The sequence below is a fragment of the Larimichthys crocea genome, chromosome XVIII, assembly GCF_000972845.2.
Source record: "Larimichthys crocea isolate SSNF chromosome XVIII, L_crocea_2.0, whole genome shotgun sequence".
Classification (NCBI taxonomy): Eukaryota; Metazoa; Chordata; class Actinopteri; family Sciaenidae; genus Larimichthys; species Larimichthys crocea.
Genome location: NC_040028.1, coordinates 21,670,512 through 21,692,728, shown reverse-complemented (window position 1 = coordinate 21,692,728; position 22,217 = coordinate 21,670,512). Strand labels below are relative to the sequence as shown.

At 46.6% G+C, this 22,217-nt stretch overlaps 1 protein-coding gene across 1 annotated transcript in view; it reads left to right on the top strand.

Annotated features, from left to right (window-relative positions):
• Positions 1-22,217, top strand: part of enox1 (ecto-NOX disulfide-thiol exchanger 1) — a 72,082-nt gene that overhangs the window by 39,515 nt on the left and 10,350 nt on the right. Inside the window, 9 exon segments of the mRNA XM_027291035.1 lie at positions 4,904-5,031; positions 5,118-5,255; positions 10,907-11,074; positions 11,175-11,381; positions 11,554-11,787; positions 15,111-15,323; positions 18,159-18,265; positions 20,123-20,237; positions 20,799-21,004. Of these exon segments, the coding sequence (XP_027146836.1) occupies positions 5,022-5,031; positions 5,118-5,255; positions 10,907-11,074; positions 11,175-11,381; positions 11,554-11,787; positions 15,111-15,323; positions 18,159-18,265; positions 20,123-20,237; positions 20,799-21,004 (1,398 nt within the window). The 5' untranslated portion in view covers positions 4,904-5,021.

Genomic DNA, 22,217 nt, shown 5'->3' with positions numbered 1-22,217 from the left:
GTGGATGTGGTGCAGTTGGTGGAGGTGGATGTGGTGCAGTTGGTGCAGTTGGTGGATGTGGTGCAGTTGGTGGAGGTGGATGTGGTGCAGTTGGTGGATGTGGTGCAGTTGGTGGAGGTGGTGCAGTTGGTGCAGTTGGTGGAGGTGGTGCAGTTCGTTCAGTTGGTGCAGTTGGTGGAGGTGGTGCAGTTAGTGCAGTTGGTGCAGTTGGTGGAGGTGGTGCAGTTGGTTCAGTTGGTGCAGTTGGTGGAGGTGGTGCAGTTAGTGCAGTTGGTGCAGTTGGTGCAGGTGGTGTAGTTGGTGCAGTTGGTGGAGGTGGTGCAGTTCGTTCAGTTGGTGTAGTTGGTGCAGTTGGAGGTGGTGTAGTTGGTGCAGGTGGTGTAGTTGGTGCAGGTGGTGCAGGTGGTGTAGTTGGTGCAGGTGGTGGAGGTGGTGTAGTTGGTGGAGGTGGTGCAGTTGGTGTAGTTGGTGCAGGTGGTGCAGGTGGTGTAGTTGGTGTAGCTGGTGCAGGTGGTGTAGTTGGTGTAGCTGGTGCAGGTGGTGCAGTTGGTGTAGTTGGTGCAGGTGGTGGAGGTGGTGTAGTTGGTGCAGGTGGTGCAGGTGGTGTAGTTGTCGTGAAGGGAAGCGGTTGAGTTGAGGGGAAAGCAGCAGTGTGGCCTGTCAACAGTGTGAACAGATCAGAGATGAGGACGTCTTTAAGTGTGTGATGGTACATTACACACACACACACACACAGACACACACACACACAGACAGACACTCACACACACACACACACACACACAGACAGACACACACACACACACACACACACAGGGCGATATGAACGAGTAAGCAGCTGATCGTAGACACTGCAGACTGTACATAGCTGCAGGTGTTTGTGTATCTGTCTGCTGTGGGCCATTAAACATGCGACTGTTACCTGGATAAAGAGAGTGTGTGTGTGTGTGTGTGTGTCTGTGTGTGTGTGTGTGTGAAAGTGTCTCCACGGGTCAGACAGGAAGAAGCGACTTCGTGGATATTGATTGACATTTACAGCAGCCAATCACGAGTCAGCGTCACACCCCCACATCATGTTGTGATGTTTGTGTGAAGTCGTAGGTTCAGCTTAGATTATTCTGATACTTTTATATATTATTATGAATGTGATGATGTTACTTACATCACATATGTTTCATTACGTGTTTGTTTCCATCAGTGTGTAACTACCTGACAGTAAGACTTGTTGTCTTACGTTGAGCCCGAGTCCTCTTCCATCGAGAACATTTTTCTACAGTGTCCCAGGAGGGACAAAAAATAGCATTTTGCTTTTTATGTGAGTTTTGCTCCTGCTGACATGGAGGGTGACGCGTGGAAGAGCATTCATCTGGTTGCAATCTGAAACTGAACCCTACACTGCAGCTTTAAGTTACGCGATGTTACAGGTTGTTAATGTCACGTGAGCTTCCATAAGTCGTGTTTGTTGTTTTGTTAAATACTTACGTTATGTTCTGGAGGACATTAGAGGGACGAGCAGCAGATATATTGTGTCCATGAAGAAAACACTGAGACATGAGTGTCAGTGTTGGACAGACACTGGAGGACAGAGGACAGGTTTGTCCCGGTTCATCCTGAGGGGACACACTTCATGCAGCAGTTGTTGAGACATTTAAAGTGGACGTGCTGAAACACTTTCCAGGCGTGAGATAAATCTTTCTTAAAATAAACTCCTCAGTGCGATGCTGCAGTGTGAAGCTTGTCTTAAGCCTTCGCCTCAGCCGCAATCCCCGCCGAGCCGCCGAGCCGCCGAGCCGCCGAGCCGCCGAGGACCCAGATCTGCCTGCAGGATGTGTGTGTGTGTGTGTGCTTGTTCTGCTGTCTTTGTGGGGACTGTGGGAATCATGGAGCGCTTCGCTGTGAGGACGCTTCACCTTGAAAGGCCTCTTCAGGTTAGAGTCAGGTTTAAGGTTTGACCTGGACGTGTATCATGAACACACGTGACCATTTCCAATAACACGCAGCGTCTGATTGGCTGCCTCGTCGGCGTTGACACCGTGCCAGTGATCCCAGCTGAGTCAATCTGTTGTGAGCCTGCAGCTACAGCAAACATGTTTACCAACTGCAACGTTTGTCTAATCAGCACATTTATAATTAAGATTCATCGTCCCGCTGAAGAAGAAAGGCTTCGTTTGGGCAGTCAGCGGTGAAACCTTGTTGATGTGACTGTGTCTCAATTAAAGCGGGACGTGTTGCGGAGCTCGGCTGGTTTCCTGGTGTCAGATGTGAATAATGGTGATTACTGCAGAGCCAGAGTGGGCTGACAGAGCGAGTGACGTGTCCGGCATACCAAACACCACCGTCCATCAAAGATTCAGGCTTCTCCTGACAGATAAAGGCTGTACGTACGTGAACCCTTCATGGTTCTGTAACATTACAGAGTCCTGGCTCAACACAGTTATTGTGTTTAATTTTCTATTTTTCAAAGGATAAAATAGTTTTTGGACCTTCTTGCTAAGAGATGTGCTGTGATCTTTTCTAAACCTGAACTGTGACTGCAAGTCAGCTGAATCTAAGAAGAAGAACTCATTAGTCTTTACATGAACATGAACCTTCTTCTCCATGTTTGACCCCTTCACCCACCACAGCCCGTTCCTCCTTGGACTTTGCTCTCTACATCCCCTGACCTCCCAAAGGCTGTCACTCTTTAAAACACATTTAGTCAAGTTACCTTACGGGGACTTATGTCAGATAATGTAACTTTTGATCTTCTACAGACGTTGTTTCTGTGCAATCATTCCACATTTACCATGTAATCCTTCGTACGACCATATCTCAGGGTATGAAAAGCAGTAACAAAACCAGATTTTAAGGTTATTAAACAAAAGTTTTTTTTATTAAATGAAAGTTCATTTTAAACAAAAGGAGCTGAGGCAAAAGGGAACAAAGGGCGAGCGAGTGCTGTTAAACGAACAGACAAATATAACAAAAAGAGAACTCTAACATGTTATCTAACTAAAAAACCAAAACGAGAAAGAAAAACCTCACTAAGCTGCTGTCTAATAACAAAACACATCAAAACAGCACTCCTAAAACTAAGTACGTGTCTAACCTAGTCCCTGCCCAGTCCCAGACGAAATCCTCACCAACAGATACGAAACACAAACAAACGAGCTCACTAACACCACACAAACAACAAGTCAAGTCAAGGCGGCTCTGGTTTAAATGCCGTGATGCTGCGTTGCCGGCCCTGCACATCCACGTACGTGTTGTCCCCGCCTCCTCCAGTTGGAGCCAACCAGGGACCGGCAATCGCACACCTGCATTTACCTAGGGGAAACACTACACACACATATGCGCCGGGGCGAAACTCGGCAGCCGTAACATCCTTATTTCTAAGATCAACCAGACTTTACAGATTCTGGCTACGCTGAGTGTCAGTGGAGTGGGAACGTGTTGCTGGATTGATGTGAAACTTTAAATTCATGTTCCCAGAGGATGAACCTCCCGTTTCGTCAAAACAGAAGCTGCTGAGATGCTGTCAAACTGGATTGTTGTGAAATCTGTGAGTGTACCATACGTCTTTCCTACTGCATGCTGGGAAATGTTCCAGCCGCCTTGTGACCCACACAACAGGATAATCAAGTAAAGAAAATGGATGACTGGATTAACGAGGACGCTCTCCGGAGACTGGAAACTCATTTTCTCGAGTCCTGTTCTAAATGGCAGAGTAATTATATTACATGAATCGATACAGAGACACAATTCCCACAAGAAGAAAACACTGAGCAAAGAAACACAACCGGGCTAAAGCTGCAGACTTTATGTACTTTATATACTTTATGTACTTTATATACTTTATGTACTTTATATACTTTATATACTTTATGTACTTTATATACTTTATGTACTTTATATACTTTATATACTTACTTCAAAGTACACGAAGTACACGTACTTTACAACACTGAAGAAGTAATGTCCTTTAAGTTAGATAAAATAAAAAAATAATTCAAACGAAAGATGTTTGGAAACAGTTCAAGTAGGACCGGGTCTGTGGTGGGTGAGCGGGTCAGACTCAGAACCAGCAGGAGAAGGTTCGTGTTCTATTTTTCGATTCAGCTGGGTTTCTCATCTTTGTCACAGTTAGGTTTGGACAGTCCTGAAAACAAACAGGAGCACTGTCTACATCACCATGAAGCTGCACGGTCGCGGTCCACACGGGACAGCAGAGCTTCATGTTTTGAAGGACGGGGTTGAAATAAAGACGTTTTGTCTCATTTTGGATAAAACACCAGATCCGGTTCTGATGCAGCGTTCAGGACGCAGTATCCAATCAATACACGGATCAGTCACAGCGGGCACTAAGCCTGGACCCTCCTGACCTCTGCCACAGTAATAATTGATATGACGGCAGCTGAGTTGTGGCCTGTCAGACAGAAATGAGGGATTTGTTCGGTGCCACCGAGCGCTGTCAGTTTGCTGCTCTGATGTTTTCCATGTGGCTTCGACAGCTCGGCACAGCTCAGGGGTGGAGAACTGGTAATGATCGAGATGCCAACCCACTAACAGCACACATACTGTGTGTGTGTGTGTGTGTGTGTGTGTGTGTGTGTGTGTGTGCAGTTTTGTGTATTTTTAAAGATTAGAAACGGCTGCTGAAAACTTGTGTCACTGAATCAAAGCCTGTGTGTGTGTGTGTGTGTGTGTGTGTGTGTGTGTGTGTGTGTGTGTGTGTGTGTGTGTGTGTGTGTTTTAAGCAGCTCTCCCTGTTGGAAACTCGGCTTGGATCGTAACTTTGCTTCTTAATTAGCTCAAGACTTCTCTGGTTTTGCGTCAGCTCTTGGCTCGATGATTCATCACCGCTCTCTGGGATTTATTTCTGATTTCACCATCACTCTAACTCGTATTTTTCTTTCTTCCACAGGTGGGTCGTGATCGTCGCTCTGACTGGATGAACACGCCTGTTCACCCGTCCGTCGATCCATCCCTCCGTCCCTCCGTCAGCCAGAGGAAGGATCTGATGAGAGAAGAGACGACCTGCTATGGCCAGCGGTACATAACTGTGATTCCAGAAAAGATAGACACATTCCTGTCATGCTTTCTCCCTGTTTCTGATGTGTTTGTTGTTTCTGGTGTAGCAGCTGATGGTGTAGGCAGTCTGGGTGCTGAGCAGAACCACCTGAGTGTCCCCATCACTGATCATGGAGCCTGGGCCACGGCCATGAACAACCTCGGCATCATGCCTGTGGGCATCAGCGGGCAGCAGCTGGTTTCAGGTACTTTCCTCTTTGCAGAATGGCTACATGTTCTGAGAAGACAATGGGCTAGGGTCAAAGAATACTTTTTGACCCTAGACTGAACAGAACCTCTGAACCGGCAATGTCCAGTCTAACAGTGAACACAGTAACAGAACCTCTGAACCCAGCAGTGTCCAGTCTGGACAGACACAATGACCTCCACCTCCACCTCCACAGCTCCAACAGTTAAACCTGCGTTCACATCAGCAGCACCTGTCGTCTTTCTTTAAACTGCTCCACATGAATCTGAGCTGGGACACCAAAGAAGAAGAAGTATGTTAAACATGGTGATGAGTTCATTTTACAGATAAATGTTTCTGAGTGGGCTTTAGTTCTGAACACTGTGTGGACCGGATTAAAACCACTAACCACTGCCGTCATGTTCGGATCAGTGACCTGATCTCCCATCAGCCTGTGCTGCTGTGATCTGTGTGTGTGTGTGTGTGTGTGTGTGTGAGCGGCTTCATGCATATTTATGGGTTGTAATGAGCGAAGCTTTCAGTCATTCACAGCTCTTTAGTTTCAAACAGGCTTTTAGGTTTTGTTCCTGGAAACATTCACAGACTTTAATGCAGGAGGCTGAAACTGAGAATATCATTATTACACTCTAATGAGTTCAGCACCGACACCACACGTTAGAAACAGTGAAATAACGTTAGTCTAACATTGAAATAACAATAACGAACTGATAATATGTTTATTTTGGAACGTTCTGTCAACGCTGCAGGAACGCTAGGTAACTGCTAAGTATGAGAAGGTTGTGTGGATGTTACTTATTGGTTTGATTAATAGTTGGCTGCGTGTTGATTATTTACGGTTGGTGATCAGCTGATCGTGATGTCCATCCATCTTCTTCCTCTTATCCGGGGTCAGTCGCGGTGGCAGCAGCTTTAGCAGAGCCTCCAGACGTCCTTCTCCTCCCAGCTCCTCCCAGCTCCTCCCAGCTCCTCCCAGCTCCTCACAGCTCCTCACAGCTCCTCCTGGACGATCCCAGAAGAGCTTGTCAGCAAGTGTCTGGTGGTCAGCCTGAAAAAACAATACGGAGCCTCCCACCACCGGCAGGAAGAGGCACAGGCATCTCCGCCTGGTCCCACAGACGTGGAACTTCACCTTTGGTGTCTTTATTGCAGTAGAAGCAGCAGCGGACGTAGTAGCACCAGAATAACATTGGAATTCTCGAATTACTCATTTTGAAGACGTGTACTTGCATCTCAGTACTGTTACACAGCTGTGTTGGTACTTTACCTCGAGTTAAAGGTCTGAGTACTTCTTCCTGTGACGTGAGACTGTGACACTTTGCTAAAGTCTGGAGAAGTGCTCAGCACAACACAAACTCTGTTAGAATCTGGATGTAATGATACCTCGGCTTTGTTCTCGTTTCTTGATATCTAACCCGGCGCTGCCGTGTGAACGAGACGTCCCTCCGTTAACTGAAATCCGAGAGCGTTATCTGTCCCTCGGCGGCGTGTCCGGGCCGAGCTCCCAACACGCCGACAGGCCTCACTTGTAATTTCGTCAGCTCGTATCTCCGTTTCATTTCCTGTTTCACGTTTGTGAAATTGTTTTTGTGAGCTGCGGGGATTTGTCTGAGCTTTGCGGTCGCGTGTCTCTGCTGTATAAAAGGCCGGGGGCTTTGCATTGTGGGGGTTTATTAAATGAGATTTGTTGAGTACGAGTTTTTTGTGTTAAGCTCACAGTAATTGAATGCATGGATTTAAAGCTGAGACGAGGAGCTGTTGTAAGGAGGGGCCGACAGTAACTTAGCAACCTCATTCCTCTGGACATATTAAAACGATGACATGATATTATTACAGTGATGATGTGATGCTGATGAGACTCCACCTCTGGCAGCGTCTGCAGCTCTTTAAAGACATGTGGGAACATTTAGATAATGAACAGCTGAGCAGTGGATCTGATCTGCGTGTTACAGGGTCAGTTCAACTCTTCATGTGAGGCGTGGATCAGCCTGCAGATTTGTTATGGGTTGATTTCTCTTTATTGAACTCATACAGGCAGCAAACAAGTCGCCTCTTTGAACCGGCTGCAGTGACTTAAACAACTGAATGTGGTGAATTTACTGACGCATGAGACAAGAATTAGGTTGGAGGCGATAGACACCGCCCAAATGTTTCTGGTCTGTCAGTCGCCAACAATCAATCAAGCAAGGTCAAGCTAATCTCACTGCCTAGTCCAGCAGCAGTCAGCCCAGAACCAGAACCAGAACCAGCAGCAGCTGATATCACTGCCTAGTCCAGCAGCAGTCAGCCCAGCTCGGCGTCTGTCTTTCAGCCTTTTATTTCACCAAGCTCTCACCAACCACTAAAAGTCAGTCCCACATTTACTCTTGTCCGGCGGCTTCTTGCTCGCTCACTCTCTCCTTTTCTCTTCTTAGCTTCCTCCGTCAGCGTCCTCTTCACTCTCTGCTCCTCTGCCATCAAACTAAACGTATCAAGGTTCTCCTTTATAATAAGACTCAGCTTGAACCCTGACTGATGAGTCTGGGTGTGTCTTTGCTGATGAGATCCCACCTTGAGGGTAATTGCATCCAGATGTTTCTTGGCGAGGTCGATGCAGCTCGTGTCTCATGTCAGACGATGACAATTAAAGGCAGAAATCCTCCTTTTGCTTTGTCTCCCGTTGTTGGCTCTGCTCTTCGTTTTTCTCCTCTTTGTCTGTGTGTTTTTCTTCTTCTTCATATTTCTTCCTCCGTCTTTTTTTCTCTGCTTGGCGGATGCAGCACAGCTCGGAGCCAGAGAAATGAACCTGGCTCACATCGTTTTGGCTCAGGGAGAAAAAGCTGCAAGCAGAAAGCAGCCGTGTGTGATTATGATGAATGTGCAGCACCGAGATGTGTAATTTACCTGTCGGGGTTATCGCAGACAGCGCTTTAATGAGTTTTCCTAAGACCTGAAGAGTCTGTGAATGCACCGCGGCTACACATGCTCAGATTTATGGCCGATTATGTTTGTTGTGTTTCTCTTTTCCTCTTTATAAGCCTGCAGATCTCTAATGGAGAACGTGTTTTACAGCTTACAGCTGAACGAGATTTAAGAAATACACTTTTATCTTCTGTTATTAATGAAGACTCAACATTGGCATCTTTCAGACTCTGACCTCGTTTCATGGAGGCACCAGCAGGGAGCGACGACACGAACTCCAAAGACAACACAGACATAGCAGCCAGCTAATATTACGCACTCATCCAACAGCAAGAAATCCAGCTACAGCCAGCTCCAGTTCTGGCACAACATGCTCCCTGTCAGCATCTTTCAGGTCGGGCCAGTCGGGCCCTGTGGACCAAGGCCTGACCACTAGACATTCACCAGTGAGCTCCAGAAGGGGGCCCAGCTGTCTGGGCAAGGTCCTGCAGCTCCTTGGTTCTGTTTCATGGGGTCCCTGTGAATTGCATTTCATGGATTGGATGGATGATGGATGGATGCATGATGGATGGATGGATGGATGCATGGATGGATGGATGGATGGATGCATGGATGGATAGATGGATGGATGGATAGATGGATGGATGCATGGATGGATAGATGGATGGATGGATGCATGGATGGATAGATGGATGGATAGATGGATGGATGCATGGATGGATAGATGGATGGATGGATGGATGGATGGATGGATGGATGGATGGATGCATGGATGGATAGATGGATGGATGATTGGATGATTGGATGGATGATGGATGGATGATTGGATGGATGGATGGATGGATGGATGATGGATGGATGGATGCATGGATGGATGGATGGATGGATGGATGGATAGATGGATGATGGATGGATGGATGGATGGATGGATGGATGGATGGATGATGGATGGTCGATTGGATGGATGGATGGATGGATGGATGGATGGATGGATGGAGGATGGATGCACAGAATAAAAACTTTGCCGTTGGTCCTCAGAGTCTCACTTCTTCTCCTTCTTCTCTTTCCTCCACACAAACTGTGGAAAGGCTTCACTTCCTGTGTGCTGATGATTGTTTCAGGTGTGTGTGTGTGTGTGTGTGTGTGTGTGTGTGTGTGTGTGTCAGACTGAATCAGTGCTGCGTTCTGTCAGTCGTCCACGCTGAGCGGCAAAAGAAACATTTCTTTCTGTTGGATTAGTGTAAAGGACGTTGGTCCTCTGCCGCTGTGACAGCTCCCCTCGCCTGTAATCTGCATCACTTCGTTCTCCTCTGTGGTGGCTGTGTGGGCTGGGCGGTGGGGGATGGTGCTTGGCTGGGGGTTGGTGGTGGTGGTGGTGGTGGTGGTGGGGTTTTCTGCTGACGTTTTGTTCCTCCTGCTCCCTTGTTATTGCAGTGTTGTAGATGGGAACATGCGACGCTGCACCGCCTTCCTCCACCCTGCCTGCTCTATTTTCACCCAGACAGCTGAGACATTGCTCCTGTCGCCTCCTCCTCGCTCCTCGCTCTTTATCTTCTCCTTCAATTTCTCTTTGTCCTGAAAGAACAGACGTCTTCTCCTCCGACAACGAGCTTCTGCTTCCTCTTCTACCTTTCATTAACACACTCGAGATTGGATTTTCTCCCTGATAGTGATGCTGTGTATCTCTGTCCCTCCTCTGCATGTATAGCTCTGATTTTCTTTATGTATTCTGATGTATTACACCACAATCTTCTCCTCATTTCCTGACATTACTGCAGTGTTGGATGCCAGGTTCCTAATGAGTGTTGTCATCACTTCTTTAATTGGAATAATGCTCTAAATCAGCCATTCGGGGACTCGATTTGTGCACAATGATTAATTCCAGGGTACAAATTACTACTTGAAAATATGAAACATTAATCATCGGTTAATGTGTATTTAATTACCTGTCGGGTTCAGTACAGCTCATTTAGAGCTCTTTGCATCTGAACTGGACCACATGTTGTTCCTCCACGTCTTTATCTCCTCGTTCACAATCATTAGATATTTAATAAAAGTACCAATACAACAAAAATACTCCTTTGCAGGTAAAATTGCAGGAGGATTGTTTATTATGCAGTAAAATGTCACTTTATTAGATTGAGGTTGGGAGTGTATCAGGGTGTTGTTCATGAGTGAAATGAGATGGACGGCGGGTTGGTGCGGTGTCGGCAGTACTGTGGATGTTGTACCGGAGCGTTGTGGTTCAGAGGGAGCCGAGCTGGAAGGCAAAGCTCTCGATCTTTCAGTCCATCGATGTTCCAACCCTCGCCTGTAGTCACGAGCTCTGGGTAGTGACCGATCGTATTGTACATATTAAATCTTAGAGTCTTCTGAATCATTCCCGTTTCTTTCTGCTCTATATGTGTTGTTCCCACTCTCATGTTTTGAGTTCATTATGATAATATCTTTTGGCTGCAATAATCATGTAGTGAGAATCTGAGATCGCAATAGGACAAATTTTAATTTTATTTGAAAGTCTCCAAATCATAACGGAGTACTCTGTGGTTACTGATCCTCAGCAGATTCGGGTCTTCATGAGCTTCAGTGTTGATTATATGGAGGTAATCACATGACTGTTTTAAAGCAAACATAGGTGCAGTCGTGTCACGGATCGCTGTGGAGGTTTGCTGTTGAGCTGACAGCTCTTTGTATTATTGATATCACTTCACTGTTCTGTCTTGTAACCTGTCGTGTTGTCCTGTCCTGCAGACTCTCTGTGTATCCAGAGGTTCGACCCCGGGCTGGGCATCATTGCACCCATAAACCCGATGATGGCGGGCATCAGCCTGGTCCCTCCTCCGCCCGTACCCCCCGACATGCCAGTCATCAAGGAGATTATTCACTGCAAGAGCTGCACTCTGTTCCCACAGAACCCCAGTAAGTACAACACGGACAGCAGGACATTATTCAGGGACTCCTGCTCAGATACAGGTAAACTGCAGTTCCTCAAACGTCCGGTGGTGTTGTTGTTCTTCAGACCTGCCTCCTCCGTCGACACGGGAACGCCCCCCCGGCTGTAAGACGGTGTTTGTCGGCGGTTTGCCAGAGAACGCCACCGAGGAAATCATCAGGGAAGTGTTCGACCAGTGCGGGGAGATCATCGCCATCCGCAAGAGCAAGAAGAACTTCTGCCACATCCGCTTCAGTGAGGAGTTCATGGTGGACAAAGCTATTTACCTGTCAGGTGAGCGTTTCATTGATGCGACACTGACTCATGTCTGCTGCCAACTGTAGCTGCTGTTAGCTGCTGTTAGCTCAGTTTGTTAGCCGTACTGTGAGCTCAGAGGTTTTCAGGCCCAGAACATCGGTTACCTCATTTAAAGTTAAAGTCACATGTTTATGTTGTCTCCTCTCAGGATATCGGATGCGTATCGGGTCCAGCACTGATAAAAAGGACTCGGGGAGGATCCACGTGGACTTCGCCCAGGCCAGAGACGACCTGTACGAATGGGAGTGTAAACAGCGCTTCCTGGCCAGAGAGGAAAGACACCGGCGCAAGATCCACGAAGACCGACTGCGACCGCCGTCTCCTCCGCCCATCGTACACTACTCTGAACACGAGGCGGCGCTGCTCGCGGAGAGACTGAAAGGTGAGGAGCTGTAGTCATGGTTACCATGATGACAAACAAGCAGTCATGTTCATCAAAATCATGTCCTGTGTGTGTGTGTGTGTGTGTGTGTGTGTGTGTGTGTGTGTGTGTGTGTGTGTGCTGTATAATCTCCCATGCTGCACGTCACCTGCTGTGATACCTCATAACAATTTCAAATGAATCATTCATGGACCTGAACAATTATTGATGTTCTCCATCCTGATACAAACAGCTGTTTGTCAACTGAACACTGATTTAACACACGCACACGTCTGTCCATGTCTGTCCACGTGTGTCCACGTCTGTCCATGTGTGTCCACGTCTGTCCATGTGTGTCCACGTCTGTCCATGTCTGTCCACGTGTGTCCACGTCTGTCCATGTGTGTCCACGTCTGTCCACGTCTGTCCACGTGTGTCCACGTCTGTTCACGTGTGTCCACGTGTTCACGTGTGTCCACGTCTGTCCACGTGTGTCCACGTCTGTCCACGTGTGTCCACGTCTGTTCATGTCTGTCCACGTCTGTCCAAGTGTTCACGTCTGTCCACGTCTGTCCACGTGTGTCCACGTCTGTCCACGTGTTCACGTCTGTCCACGTCTGTCCACGTCTGTTCACGTGTGTCCACGTGTTCACGTCTGTCCACGTTTGTTTACGTCTGTCCACGTGTTCACGTCTGTCCACGTCTGTCCACGTCTGTCCACGTGTCCACGTGTGTCCACGTCTGTCCACGTGTTCACGTCTGCACGTTATTATTGTTGTGTTGCAGATTAAAAACAGAGTCTGTTTGAAACAGGAAGTGGAGTGTGTCCACTTCCTCGTCTGTCATGTATGTCGTGGATTTAAATCACAGTAGCCAATCACCAGCGTGAGTTTCACCCCACAGCTCGTGACAGCGTCTGCCTTCCAGTGAACACGGTGAACAGCCGACATATAAAATGATATTATCGTTATTATTCATTAAAAACTTAATGAAACTTTCAGTTCAAGTTTTACAGGAACGGTTTGTATCCAGATGTATCAAATGTCAAAGTACACATGAACAATAATTCAACATTGTGTCGTAACAATAATTAGCTACGTATTTAATTACAGATGATTATTTTCATTTGACATGTATTTATATACAGTTTAAGGAGGCAGAAAATGCTTATTTAAATTAACAGATTGCATGTCCACAGTTGTATGGTTGTATAAGTTATATAGTTACTGTATATACTGCACGTTTTACAGTCAATGGGAAATGTGCCTGCAGCGTGAGCAGGCAGCTGCAGCGCCCCCTGCTGGTCAGAGGGGAACACTGCAGTTTGTGTTCATGTGATCGTGGATGATCCGTTCTTCACATTTCTTCACTTTAAAGTCCAAAACGAGTTCGTCTGCATGTGACGATGGACGCTGCTGATTATCTGACTCAGTTCAAAGTGAATCAAACTGAAGCAGCATCCACCTGCACAGGTGCTTCATCATCCCCCACCTCGCTTCTAAAATACACATCGATCCGAGGAGATGGATCCGGACCTGGTCCTGGTCCTGGTCCTGGTCCTGGTCCTGGTCCTGGTCTGGTTTCTTTCCTTTCTGTCCTGCTTTCCAGCAGAGTTTGTGGAAGGACACGAGACGTGGGAGGTGTGGAAGAGTCAGAAGCGAGTCATGCAGGATGTTTCTGTGGAGGAGTGTGAAGGTCCTCCTCCTCCTCCTCCTCCTCCTCCTCCTCCTCCTCCTCCTCCTCCTCATCCTCTTTTTCTTCCTCTGCTGCGCTTCATGAAGTGAAAACACTCAGGAACAGTCCGAGTGTTTTCACTGCGTTCATTAACACAGGAATCCATTTAAATCCAGCTGCTCGTTACCGTGAGTTCAACGCTGCTTCCTCAGAGAGAGAAACTGACCTTTACAACCCACTCTTCCTCTTCTTCCTCTTCTTCCTCTTCTTCCTCTTCTTCCTCTTCTTCCTCTTCTTCTTCCTCTTCTTCTTCCTCTTCCTCTTCTCCGGCTCCATTAAATCAAAGTACAGTTGTGTCATTTTGAACATTTCATGGTTTGAATCTGTTGAACAAAATGTAAGAATGCAGAGAAAACGCTGTGACCACGTCTCTGCTCATACAGCCGTGTTCAGACTGAATCACAGTCAGATTATTAACAGGTATGTCATGACACTTCCACAGGTTTTCTGAAATGTAATGTTTGAATCTAACGACAGTCACACTTACTGACGGACTTCAGGTGAGCTTAACGACCGCCAGTCACGCCAGATCTCAGGTAACCTTGGTAACTCAGTCTGCATAACAACAAGAGCACTAACACACCGAGTGGAAACAGTGGTGTGATGAATGAAGACCTGGGTTTCCCCACCAGTCAGTCAGAGAGGTGAAACATGTTCATGGATCCAGCTGCTCCACATTAAACCCATCTCAGAGCAAAAGAGACCTTCACAGCTTCACTGTGATCTACTGACAGCTCAGTTGTAACGTTGCCTCGTCTGTTGGAGACCAGCCGCTCTCATTGCTTCCTTCTGTCACTGTTTGCTTCTTCATCTCCACTTTCCCTCTAAAGCCCAAAGCTGCTGAACATAAACAAGCATGTTTCTCCTCTGAATTACCTTCTTGAATTCATTCTTCACTTCAAACAGCTGGGAAATACATTTCCATTATTGCTCCGTCGTCCCCGCTCAGCTCTGCCTCATTGTGCTCGCAGTAATGTGGCTGTAATCTGCTGCTGCGTGTGAATGGAGGCTTTATCGGAGCGTTGAAAGTGTCTTCTTACAGGTCGTGTATTGAGCTCATTAAACGCTCTCTAATTCACTCTGTTCTGCTGTCGTCCGCGGCTCCGTTCAATTATTATTCAAATGGGGGTAAAAGCAGTCGACGGAGGCCCGCCGAGACTTTTTATGAGCGAGACCGAACGCAGCTCCCGCCTTTGGTTGGAAAGTTGAAAATCAAAAATGCCTTTTGTGCTCAGCGTCTGTGGCTGACTCACAGAACCATGAACAGTGAACGCCCCAGGAGAAGGATTTGAATCCTCACTAGCTGCTCTGCTGTTTGTTTAGCCTGATTGAATGTTAAAGGTCCCATGAAGTACGACTCACATCCAACTGTTGAGTCACTGTTGGATGTGATGATCCATGAAACAAGAAGCCAGTGAGAAGATTCTTTACTGAGCAATACAAAGAGCAATGCAACCATTGACAGTAACTGTCCTGCATTTATAATCCTGCTTCAGTAAAAGTACAAACCCAGCTTCATGTCGTAATGTGCGGCAGTGTCACCAAAACCAAAGAGGACGACGAGCCCGTCCACTTTGTGTCCTCACACTTTTCTACCTCTTCCCCCGCAGACGACCACAAATTCAGCGAAGCCACGGCGGTGCTGTTCACCTGGATCGACCGCGGCGAGGTCAATCGCCGGACCGCCAATCACTTCTACTCCATGATCCAGTCAGCCAACAGCCACGTTCGACGGCTGATGGGTGAGAAAGCTCAACACGAGGAGGAGATGGAGCGCGCTAAAGAGGCCTTCAAGAACGCCCTGATGGCCATCCTGACACAGTGTAAGGAAGCTTTCTTATTTCAGACACACTGAGACGTCCTCGTGTGAGGACGTGACTGCAGATGTTCAGGTGAGTTCATAACGTTCATGTGTCATAACGCTTCATCATTCAGAGGAGCAGTCTGACAGCTTGGTAAGGACAGAGCAGACAGGACGTAGTCTCCGTGACTTCAAGTCTGTAATGTCTTCAGGTCTGTCTCTTCGGTGTTTTCATGTTATTAGATGAGTGAGTCCCTCCTCCTCCTCCTGTAGCTCACGCTGCCTCGGGGTGTGGTGCACTCACAGATTACAGAGGCGCGCAGCCATGAAGCCATTTTCACCGCTTCCGTTTCAAAGCCTGCCTCGATGCAACTCATTTACTCCGCCCAGCTCTCAGCCCAGTCTCCATGACAACACTCCCCCATCCGTCTCACCATCACTTCCATTATCTCCAGCTCAGCGCGAGGCGGCGATTGGGTCACTCTCTTCTCCTCTGCCATTATTTCAGAAGAAGAAGAAGAAGAAGAAGAGGTTTTCAGGCCCAGCGGTCAGCAGCATCTGCTGACCGCTGGGCCTGAAAACCTCTTCTTCTTCTTCTAGCATGAAAACTTAATGCATCTTTACAAAGGCGGGTCACCTGTGTGTGTGTTAACCTGTGCACAGGTGTGCAGACGGTGAGTACAGTCAGCATCATGTTGTGTGAAAAGGTGTTCATTCAGGTTTTGCTGAGTCACTGTTAGAAAACCCTGAAAGGCGACATTTCAACCAGAGCGGATGGATCCTCAGTGATTAATTAAAACTCTTTAACGAGGATCAAAGATCAGCGATCCGCTCTGCTGGATGTCGTCTTTGTCAGTCCTGCAGGAAGTGAAGCAGCTGATGTAAGTCCAGAGCACTGAGCAGGAGAGAGACCATCTGTTCTTTTAATGTTCGTTCAATGTTAGTACAACTCACTGATATTCTGCTCCTTTACTTTAATGGAACTATTTTCACGTTTATCACACGAGTCATCGTTTATTCATGTCTTTCTTTAATCGACAAAGGAGGACTTCACTCTGTCATCGTCTGCTCAGTGAGTCCGGACTCTGCGGAGTACTGGGACCAGTTACATGTTCACTTAGTTCATGTCTGCAGACGAGCTCGGCTGCTTTCGCCTCACAGGTTCAGGAGACCAAGCTCCGTACATTTAGTGATCCGACACAGCAGCAACAAAACCCTCTATCTGAACAAAGGACTGATGATGGTTCAGTTTATTTAAAGTATTCTAATGTTATAGAGGACTCTAGAGAAGAACAGCTGGTAAAACAAATCAGTTAGACAGATTATGATGATGCCGAGGCCTCGTTTGGTCGTTTAGATTCTGAGTTTACTTCAAGAAGGAGCAGAAAAGTATCATTCATTCATTCAAGTGCCAATATGTGTCCATTCCTCCATCAATGTTATTTAGAATTTCTTTTCATGAGGGTCCACCGATCAAATAATCCAAATAATGAATCCATTTGTGAATATTGTCAGAGATGTGAATGAATGACTCATCATTAATGTTGAAATGAAAGTCTGGTTTAGTTCAGTGATTAAAGTGAATCAAAGTTTTACTGTAGCATGTCGTAGGAACCTGACTGTGAAGAGGAAACAGACTGTAGAGGACATTGGACGTCATCACTGGCTGACTGTCAGCATCGATGAGGAGTCAGCAGTGATGTCGCTCCACGAGCTTCAGATCAGCTTCAAATGAGAAACAGTCAGATTGAGTCAGGTCATTAAGTCAATAAATGTATCCAATCAGACAAGACATGAAGACGTCCATGACATGACATGAAGACGTCCAAGACATGAAGACATCCATGACATGACATGAAGACATCCATGACATGAAGACGTCCATGACATGACATGAAGACATCCATGACATGAAGACATCCATGACATGAAGATGTCCATGACATGAAGACATCCATGACATGACATGAAGACATCCATGACATGAAGACATCCATGACATGAAGACGTCCATGACATGAAGATGTCCATGACATGAAGACATCCATGACATGACATGAAGACGACATGAAGACATCCATGACATGACATGAAGACGTCCATGACATGAAGACATCCATGTCATGACATGAAGACATCCATGACATAAAGACATCCATGACATGAAGACGTCCATGACATGAAGACATCCAAGACATGAAGACATCCATGACATGAAGACATCCAAGACATGAAGACATCCATGACATGAAGACATCCATGACATGACATGAAGACATCCATGACATGACATGAAGACGTCCCTGAATGCCTGGAAACATCCAATGAAAGACTCCATTACATGAAGACGTCTATGACAGGACATGAAGAACGATCCATGACAATGGAAGACGTCCATGACATGACATGAAGACAGAATGACAGGAAGACATCCATGACATAGACATGAAGACGTCTATGACATGACATGAAGACCACATGCAAGGACATGAAGACGTCCATGACATGACATGAAGACATCCATGACATGAAGACATCCATGACATGACATGAAGACGTCTATGACATGAAGACGTCCATGACATGAAGACGTCCATGACGTGCAGTCTGAGCTGAGCAGACGATGACACAGTGAACTGTTCCTTAACAAAGACAAACCTGTCCTCAGTGTCACACGGTCCATCTCCTCTGTCCCTGCTGTACGAGCCTCCGTCAGTGCTACAACGCTACATAAAGGCTTTCAGATTATGTTTGACCTCCTCCTCTTGACCCTGCCGCCTCTCCGTCCTCCTCCTCCTCCTCCTCCTCCTCCTCCTCCTCCTCCTCCTCCTCCCTCTCCTCCCTGTTCACCCCAAAGTCGAGCAGATCACCACTGTTTTCACCGCCGCCACCAGGCAAAAGGCATGGGACCATTTCTCAAAAGCACAGCGCAAGAACATAGACATTTGGCGCAAGCAGTGTGAGGTTGGTACACCTTCTTCTGTCCTCTCCTCCCACCCCACCCACCGCTTTCTTCTCTGCTCCCCAGGAGAGCTGACAGGCAGCCCCACAGGACATGCTGTGTTCAGCCAGTCAGTCAGTCAGTCAGTCAGTCAGTCAGTCAGTCAGTCAGACTCTGGCCTCTGATCCTCTGAGCCGGTACACTCTCTTCCTCCCTGCAGCACAGATGAAGGCAAAGATCTGACGCCTCCTGGAAAGTGTGAGGCGCTGCCATGGCAACAGTGATTTCCAGGGTTAAGTCTCTGATCAATTATTCATCCAGAGTCAAATCTAGATAACAAGTCAGAACATGAGCATGTTTGTGTACGAAGGAGGAGGATCTGTTTGCAGCTCAGTCAGCACTCGAGGGCGGGGTGGGTTCAGGCGTGGAGCAGCCTGTTGCTCCGTGGAGTTTAGTTTGATCTGTGCGGGAAAATATGGAAATTAAAATGCAGAAATCAAAACAAATCCAACACGTAAACTAGAGAGCGTGTTGTGATGGGATCACACAACACGAGTACTCCGACGTCATCAGGACAGCGTAACATGAAGAGTGGTGTTGTGTGGACGTAAACATTTATATAATAATTAGATAATTTTGTCATTTTACATACATATTTAATAAAGAAACACTGTCAGTTAAAATATTTGTCAGTAAAATGATTTTAATGGAATTATTCTGAACTGTTCAAACTTGTATTTTCCATAAATTCAGTTTTACATTTCTGTAAAACTAAAAAGATTTACTTCAAAAATACAATGAGACGTATAATTATTAATAATAAATTCCATATTTCATTAGAGATCATTGTTCTCATTGTACAGACATTTGTATGTAATTTAAGAAAATGGAAAAAGACTGTGTATATAATAAAGGCATTATTCTGTATTTGTCATTAGGCATTTGGTTGTTAATTCAAATACATTTTAGAGTTTCATATTCAATTTAAAAAAAACAGAAAATGACTGTAATCATTGTATTTTCCATAAATTAGGTTTGAATGTAACATTCAGCATTTCAGACAAAAACTTGTTTGAACATGTTTCATGTTTTCTTTATTTTCTGTTTGATCTGTTTTCATTTCTGCATTTGAATCAGTCCAGTCTGACGACGGATAACTCTGTCTGACATTTGTAAAGTTTGTGGTTGATGCCGAGGTAAGAGGCAGAGACACCTGACAGCATGTCTAGTACTCAGCAGTCCTCTTTATGTATCGGTGGTAAGTCTACACATGTTTCTATAGCAACAGTGAAACACGCTGAATGTCTCTCCGTACAGATCTGATGATGCAGCTGAAGCTTGTCCCGTCTCTTTAAGAAGACGTGAATACATGCTCAGGTTTTCCCACGCCGCTGTGGCCACGTGCTCGCTCGTGGTGGGAACTGTTGAGTCTCTGTAAATAATATTATTTATCGGGTTCATGAGCCCTAAGTTTGGTACAGTAATCAGTGAGGCCCGGCCATAGATGACTGTATCAGATGGAGTAGGAGAGTCAGAGCCAGTGCTGACTGCAACGATCAACAGCTACAGCTCAAATCTGAATCCTGACTTTACCCAGGACATATTCTGATGTCTCTGTCTTCTTTTATTTCACTGCAGACTGAATGTCCCACACTTCACACATTTTGTCTTTTAAGTGACAGTTTAACTTCCACCGTGGAAGGGAAGTTTGTTTTTAATCGACTGTAGAAAGACAGATGTCTGTATATGACATCACCTGATTATTGTTTATGCACCGCCACAGCCTGAGCGTTATTAGTTTGTTTGACAGACAGATTATAAGAGTTAAGAAAGTGTCGTGCTCTGGACTCTGCTGGACTCGTGTCCACTTGATGTTTCAGGAGCTGAGGAACGCCCACAGCGAGGAGATCATGGGCATCCGGAGAGAGGAGGAGATGGAGATGTCCGACGACGACTCGGACGAGAATCCCTGCAAGAGGATTCGAACGGAGAACGGTACGAGAGAGAGTGATGTCATCATGAGTGAGGTCATCACATGTGAGGTCATAATGTGTGAGGTCATCATGAGTGAGGTCATGTGAGGTCATCACGTGTGAGGTCGTGAGGTCATCATGTGTGAGGTCATGTGAGGTCATCACGTGTGAGGTCATCACGTGTGAGGTCATAATGTGTGAGGTCATCACGTGTGAGGTCATCACGTGTGAGGTCATCATGAGTGAGGTCATCATGAGTGAGGTTATCACGTGTGAGGTCATAATGTGTGAGGTCATCATGAGTGAGGTCATCACGTGTGAGGTCATCATGTGTGAGGTCATCATGTGTGAGGTCATCATTCACAGTATTTTACAAGGTTTTTTCTGTCTCTGTTGTCATGACAACAAACCGACTCTCTCCTCTCCTCTCCTCTCTCCTCTCCTCCTCTCTTCCTGTCCTCCCCTCTCCTCTCCTCTCTCCTCTCCTCCTCTCTTCCTCTCCTCCTCTCCTCTCTCCTCTCATCTCTCCTCCTCTCCTCCTCTCCTCTCTCCTCCTCTCCTCTCTCCTCCTCTCCTCCTGTAGGACTGTTCGATCAGTCTCAGGCGTCTCTGAAGGAGGAGAACGACTCGTTGCGCTGGCAGCTGGACGCCTACAGGAACGAGGTGGAGCTTCTGAGGAAAGAACAAATGAGATCGAGCCGAGTGGACGACGAACACACCCACACACACACACACAGTCCAGAGGCTCAGATCCAGCTGCTGCAGCAGAGCATGCACAGCATGCAGCAGGTACGTGCACCACCTTCATCCACCGTGGGAATATGTTCAGCCAATCATCAACCAGCAGCAGCTGATATCACTGCCTAGTCCAGCAGCAGTCAGCCCAGCTCGGCGTCTGTCTTTCAGCCTTTTATTTCACCAAGCTCTCACCAACCACTAAAAGTCAGTCCCACATTTACTCTTGTCCGGCGGCTTCTTGCTCGCTCACTCTCTCCTTTTCTCTTCTTAGCTTCCTCCGTCAGCGTCCTCTTCACTCTCTGCTCCTCTGCCATCATGTCCATAGAAGCTGCTGACTGCTGTAAAGTTTACTTCACTGTCCATCAGGAGACGAATCAGAAAAAGACTTTATGAACTTCAAACATACGACAGCGTTACGTGTTTCATTTTCATTTCAAAGACTTTCTAAGCAGGAGCTGCTGAACACACACACACACACACACACACACACACACACACACACGTACAAACAAATACAAAGTGTGCTGACTCAGAGCTCTCCCATGATCCTTCACTCCACTCCTTCATGAAGCAGCACAGAAAGCTTTGTTAGAGCGGCGAGCTCGTTTCAGCCAGTTAGCCTGATTCCACTTGACTTCCTGTCTGTTTCTATCGGAAGTGACAGAGCTGATCAAGCTAGGCACACACACACACACACACACACACACACACACACACACACACACACACACACACACACACACACTAAACGTGTTGCTCGCTCGGCTTCAGTGTGTGTGAGCGTCACCCTGCTGTCGATTCTTGTTTGTCACTGTTGTTTCTGTTCCTCAGTGAATAAGAGCTTTACTGACATCAATGTTTCAAACTTTATTACAGTTTTATGATGAAAAACAAATTTAATGCACACACATGAATATTCCTCATCTGATTATGATTTTAAAAAGTGACTAACACTGACACTGACTGAGCGCTCAGACGTGAGGCACCGTCGGCTTCTTTCAGTCCGACCAGCAGCATCATTAACAGTTGATAAGTTCTCTGATGCTCTCTGAAGATCTCTGCAGGTTCCAGAAAATCAGTCAAAGGTTTGAGTCACACACTCACATCAAACCACCACAGAAGAAGAAGAGGACACAGACAGATGACGATCAGATGCTCGTTAAAGAAGCTCAAACCAACAGGTCCAACAGGGGGCAGCACACGTTCTGACTGTATCGAGTCTTCTGTAAAAATGAGTCGACGTCTCAGTCGGTTTATTCGCTCA